The sequence below is a fragment of the Ailuropoda melanoleuca genome, chromosome 3 (assembly GCF_002007445.2).
Source record: "Ailuropoda melanoleuca isolate Jingjing chromosome 3, ASM200744v2, whole genome shotgun sequence".
Taxonomy (NCBI): domain Eukaryota; kingdom Metazoa; phylum Chordata; class Mammalia; order Carnivora; family Ursidae; genus Ailuropoda; species Ailuropoda melanoleuca.
The window spans coordinates 55695359-55701358 of record NC_048220.1 but is presented as its reverse complement, the minus strand read 5'-3'; the positions used below and the strand labels follow the sequence as shown (position 1 = coordinate 55701358).

The 6000-nt window shown below is 44.5% G+C and overlaps 1 protein-coding gene across 1 annotated transcript in view; it reads right to left on the bottom strand.

The window, feature by feature from the left end:
- The window catches only part of RASGRF2 (Ras protein specific guanine nucleotide releasing factor 2), a 229871-nt gene that overhangs the window by 83372 nt on the left and 140499 nt on the right, over nucleotides 1-6000 (bottom strand). The window contains exon 17 of the mRNA XM_019796394.2: nucleotides 4629-4718. Within this exon, the coding sequence (XP_019651953.1) occupies nucleotides 4629-4718 (90 nt within the window). The remainder of the gene's footprint in view (nucleotides 1-4628; nucleotides 4719-6000) is intronic.

Below are 6000 nucleotides of genomic sequence, written 5' to 3'. Positions count from 1 at the left end.
GAAGCCTGATGTGGGGCTCGATCCCATAACTCCGGGATCACGCCCTGAGCCGAAGGTAGACGCTTAACCGCTGTGCCACCCAGGCGTCCCTTCCCACTTCCGTCTTATCAAAGAAGAAAATAATGTAGTCTAGAGGGATCCAGGCTTCCATGAGATAAACTGGAACTGCTGCAACCGGAGAAGGAACAAACACACCTCCTCCATAGTCCGGCAGTTCCCCAGCTTGGCTCCCCACTAGGATCACCCAGGGAACTTTAAAAAAACCCTGATGCCTAGGATGTACCCAGACCAATCAAGTCAGAATCTCTGGGGATGGGACCAGGTACCAGGATTTTTAAAAACTGGCCCAAGCTAAATTCACACCAAGTTCGGATCTACTATTAACTGCACGGGCTTGAGTAACAGTTTGACAGAAGAGAAAACAGATTATGAATTACCTACTTTACAAGTACCAAGTAATTACCAATAAAGAACTCACTATTTCTCTAAGCAATTGTAACTGTGCCATTAACTTTCCCAAAAGTACAGTCAACCATTCCTCTATTTTGTTAATTTACCTTGACTTGCATAGAATGGTAAAACACATAGTCTGCTCACAGATAATCGAGAGTTGCTTGTAGCTCCTCCACCGCCATTATTTCTAGTCTCACAAAAATAACCCACCGCACACTTCCATATTTCACTTTAGATCATTTCATAAACTCTATAATTAACCCTAGGGCTTCAGGTGTGGAGTAAGCACCACGATGTGCCCTGATATGTGTATTCACTGGATGTGCATTTCTATTCATATCACAACTACATCCAAACTGCACCTGCAGATTCTCTGTATCAGCAACCCTCTGCAATGCACACATTTTAATTTCTATTTTAATACAGAGCTTCTAAATTTGAGCAGATGCTTAAAAATACATTGCAACCAGTGTCGTGACACGTGAGACCTTGTTAATTGTCCTCCATCTCGATCTTGTATAGAGTTAAAGCTCCGCTACAAGAAAGGGCACTTACTTGATTGACTGATGATGACTGGTCCCATCCCCCACTCCCACTCCCCAACTAACAAAATTTCCTATAGCTATCGCAATTCCAAGAATGATCTGGAGTGGACTCGTAAGCGTATTTAGTAGGAAACCAATGACACTTCAGCTTCAGGGCTTCTCGCTGTGTATGGGCTTCTTCCAAAGCCCTGGGAGGTGTCCTAAAGGTTTGTATTTGTGATTTTAGATTTTTTTCCTTGGGGTAATTGTATAAGTGTTAGGCCTCAAATTCTGGACCCTATCATTAGTGGGCCCAATGTAACTGGGCTGCCAATCACAAGGCAAACACTAAATAAACTGTTAAATCTTCATCATGTGAAGTGAACAAGAATTGCTTTAGGGTTGCAATCATACCCACAGAATTGGCTTTCCTTTGTCTCCGATGAGGAACCTCCAGTAGAGGCAAAGGGAATTGATAAGGAAGGAGAGACTTGCCGGTCTTTGGAAAGGACTGGGCTGTTGGTCCTAAATGAAACCAGAGGGGAAAACCCAGGCTTTTCCAGTGTGTGTGGAAATTAGGCAGGCCCAGACCCCGGGAAGTGGATCCCCAGGCCACCTTCCACGAATAAATCAGCTTTCTCTGCCTTCAGGGCCAAGCAGGTGCAACCTGTCTGGGATCTTTACAAAGAAAACTTTCGGTCCACTTTCTTGCTAAATTTGAAATTCCTTTTAATGATGTAGCAAAGCCTTCCAAGCAATAATTAAAGAGAAATGGCTTAGCATGCAAATGCCTGGAGTGAATATTTGAAAACATAATCACTAATTGACACATCTAACCCAGAGCTGCCAGACTCCTGTGTATTTGGATGAGGGGGTAGGGATGGGAGTAGGCAAGTGGGAGAGGATTAAAGCAGGAGGGAACCTGAAGACAGCCTGAAACATGGAAGCCCAATCCGCAGACCACATGGCCTAACGAGGCACCACCTTGCTTCCTGCCAGGGGCTAGGATGCAGCAGAGCTGCACTGCCAGGTGCGCCCACATCACAGCCCCACAAGCAGACGGGAGGCCTGCAAGGGCTGATGCAAGCGTGAGGTGTTCGCTTGCTTCCACAATCTTCCCTTCTGCTTGCCTTGGTAACTCCCTAGGTTCTGGGGTGAATCTGGGTCAGCAATTCCTGGTTCAGAAAGTGGACACAGAATCTGGTGTGGGAGTTAAGCACTATCTAGCACTCTCTTCCCTTGAACATTTGTCTGTCAGGATCTAGGGCTTCCTGGGGCAGCTGCTACTCTCCCTGGCTAGCCAGTAAGTCCGGATTGTCTTTGCACACTTCCTGTTTCTGCTCCCAGTCCACCTTCCTCAGCCACTTGTGTACCCAGCTCTTCTGTCGAGTTCTCCAGGGATCCCCTATGGGGGGCCAGCTCCATGGAGTGGCTGAGCCCCAGGAATATACTGGCCCCCACTCTATAAGAAACCCCCTTTCTTACCACCACTAGCAGTGACCCATGTGCAACCTGCCACCCTTAGCAGCAGTGCCACAGCCACTGCCAAATCCCATCCCTTATTTCCTTGACTTCTCAAATGGAATCATGTGGCACCAGACCACATTCCAGGCAACACCAGCAGCCCCGTCATAAAAAAGCAGTCTACTTGCTCCGGATCAGGCTACCCTGCCCCTCGCCACACTGGCTCTGGGCAATCACCATCCACCCCTCCTCAGCTGGTTCACTGAAGGGAGCTTTCTTCCTAAAGCTATTTCAGTAGCAGGGGAGAAGTAAGAAGAAAGGAAGCAGGAACAGCAGTGTTCCAATGGTGTGGAAGACTTGGCTGTTTTGGTCACTTTATCCCCTGAACCATCATGTACACACAAGCCAAAGTCAGAGGCCACTCTCTAAAGCTCATCAGATCTTTGCTACAGGGGCGCCTGGGTGGCTCAGTCGTTAAGCATCTGCCTTCAGCTCAGGGTGTGATCCCGGAGTTCTGGGATCGAGCCCAACATCGGGCTCCTCTGCCAGGAGCCTGCTTCTTCCTCTCCCACTCCCCCTGCTTGTGTTCCCTCTCTCGCTGCCTGTCTCTCTCTCTCTCTGTCAAATAATAGATAAAATCTTTAAAAAAAAAAAAAAAGAACTTTGCTACAATCCCAGGTGAAAAAGAAGGACCTTCCCCCTCCCCAGCCTCCAGCCAATGCAGAAATAGGCTCATGGAGAATTAACATAAAAACTCTTTTCCCTCATGAACCATATCTAAATGATAAAACCTATGAGGAAGCTCTGTATGTTACTTTTTCCAAAGATGAACTAGCTTGTGAGATGAAAGACAGAGAGGATCTCAACAAATCCCAAATGGTAACCAATTCTGCTGAGAGCATAGTGAAGACTCCTTCATCATTTCACCAAAGAGATGTTCATTATTATGAATGGAGTTGACAACAGAAGTCAACTGGATTGACAAGACATCAATGCTATTACCATTATAGGCTGTTTTGTGTTATGTTGATGGGAACTTGAGGGGAAGGTTTTGAGATTAGTTAGAGCAAAACACACCCCAATTTTCCTGACCACATCCAATGCAGCATGTATGGCAAAATACTGGAGATGGAATGTGGTTAATCTGTAAAGATTTCCATTCAGATGGGGTGTATATATATATATATATATATATGTATGTATATACACATATACGTGTATATAGTATATATATATATACACACACATGTATATATATGTACATATATATGTATAATCCCTATGGTAGCTTATGTTCATTATAGAACCTCTCTCTTTGTTCTTACTTCAAGTTAGAAAGAATTCACACAGATAGAACTTACTAGCTACTATTGTTGAATACAGGTTCATAGGCTTTGGAAATGGATTCTTTTGTGGTAGGTGAACAATAGCTAGTTAACAAAATACACCCTCACTCATGGTTCTACAAGGCTTGATGATCAGAACCCATGGGGTTTGTTTGGGTGAAGACACCCACAACAACAAAGCTGTTTAAACCACATACGGATTTGTTAAGCAACAGTCCCTCCAACTTCCTTCCCTCCATAAGCCTTCCTGACTGCCTTGCATATGCTTTTACCATTTTACTCAATTTTAAAGGAAACGCTTGTTCCTGGTAATTCGGCTAAAAAGGTTAAAGAACTCCATAAAACAACATGCTTCCTTCTGCGATACAGAAGTTCTTAAAAGTATCACCCACACAACACCTGTGTAAGACTCACCTGAAGGCGCTTACTTAAAAGACAGTCTACGGGTGAAGGGGAGCGGGAGATACATGCTCTGGCTATGACATGAATAAGTCAGGGGGGTAAAGGCACAGCGCAGGGAATATAGTCAATAATATGGTAGCTACCTACATTTGTGGTAAGCACAGCATAACACACAGACATTGAATCACTAGGCTGCACGCCCGAAACTAGTGTAAAATTACGTGTCAACTCTACTCAAATACCAAAATTAAAAATAAGTAAGTACATGCATGAATAATCAGTCAATAAAAGACCATGTGACACACTGACTTAGAAGGGGAGCTGGGAATCTGCCATCTTAGCAAGCTGCCCAGTGTCTCACCAACACACCGGCAGGCAAGCACCGCTGATTTCATGTGCATTCCTGTCAGTCTGCACGTGGCTGCTCGGCCCTGCTCACCTGGGGGACTTCCGTGTCCTGCAGCCGCCGTGGCAATCGCAAAGGCAGACGCCGGCGAAACAGAGCAGTGCGAGTTGTCGGCCGTCTGTCCTGGTTATGTGAAAGAATGGAAATGGCATGGTGAGGCAGATGGGTAATATTCCGTAAGGAAAATTTTCATTTTCATTCCTGCACTGGATGAAGGCTTGGGCCAGACACCCTGTATTGTCCTTGTTAATAGAAAAATAACAAGATTTTACATCAGTAATTGCACTCTAGGTAGACACCCAAGAGAACTGAAAACATATCCTTGCAAAAAATAATACACGAATATCCCTAGCAGCATTGTTCACAATAGCTAAGAAGTACAAACACCCAAATGTCCATCAACCAGGGAATGGATAAACCAGATGTGGTATATCAATACAAGGGAATATTATTTAGCCATAAAAAGGAATGAAGGACTGATGCCTACAACATGAATGATCCATGAAAACATGCTAAGCAAAAGAAGTCAATCACAAAAAGTCATGTATTGTATGATTCTATGCATATGAAATGTCTGGGACAGGTAAATCCCCAGAGACAGAAAGTAGATTAGTGGATGCCAGAGGCTGTGGGGAGATGGGAATGGGCAGTGACTGCTAATGGGCACAGGATTTCTTCTGGGGGTAATAAAGGTGCTGTGCAGTGCAACAGTGGTGATGGCTGCCCAATCTTATGAATGTATAAAAGCCACTGAACTGTATACTTGAGAAGAACTTTAAGGTACCTGAATTATATTTCAATATAAAAAATCGTTTTTAAAAAATTTCCTACATCAGGGATGCCTGGGTGGCTCAGTCATTAAACGTCTGCCTTTGGCCCAGGGCACGATCCCAGGGTCCTGGGATCGAGCCCCACATTGGGCTCCCTGCTCCGCTGGGAGCCTGCTTCTTCCTTTCCCACTCCCCCTGCTTGTGTTCCCTCTCTTGCTGGCTGTCTCTCTCTCTGTCAAATAAATAAATAAAATCTTTTTAAAAAAAATTTCCCACATCAAAAAAAATTTCCTACATCATATTACCAATAGAATTTTCTGCCCAAAACACTGCTAAAGTTTGGATGCATTCTAAAACCAAAAAGATGCTCTGAGCCCCCTTTTGCAGCCCTTTCCCTCCTCAGACATTTTACACACAGCATCTGATAATGCTGATGCCAACCTCACTGTTTTTCCTCATTCAGGCTTTTAGTGAAAATAATTCACTGTGATTCTGACCTGAAGGGTTTTTATTAGTTTGCCCCTACAGTGATATAGCCATGCTTAAAATAAATAAATACAAGGCAAGGCAAAGAGCTGCTTACTACACCCCAGTAGAAAACACAGAACAGCTCTATCCTCTCCTCTAGCAGTGGC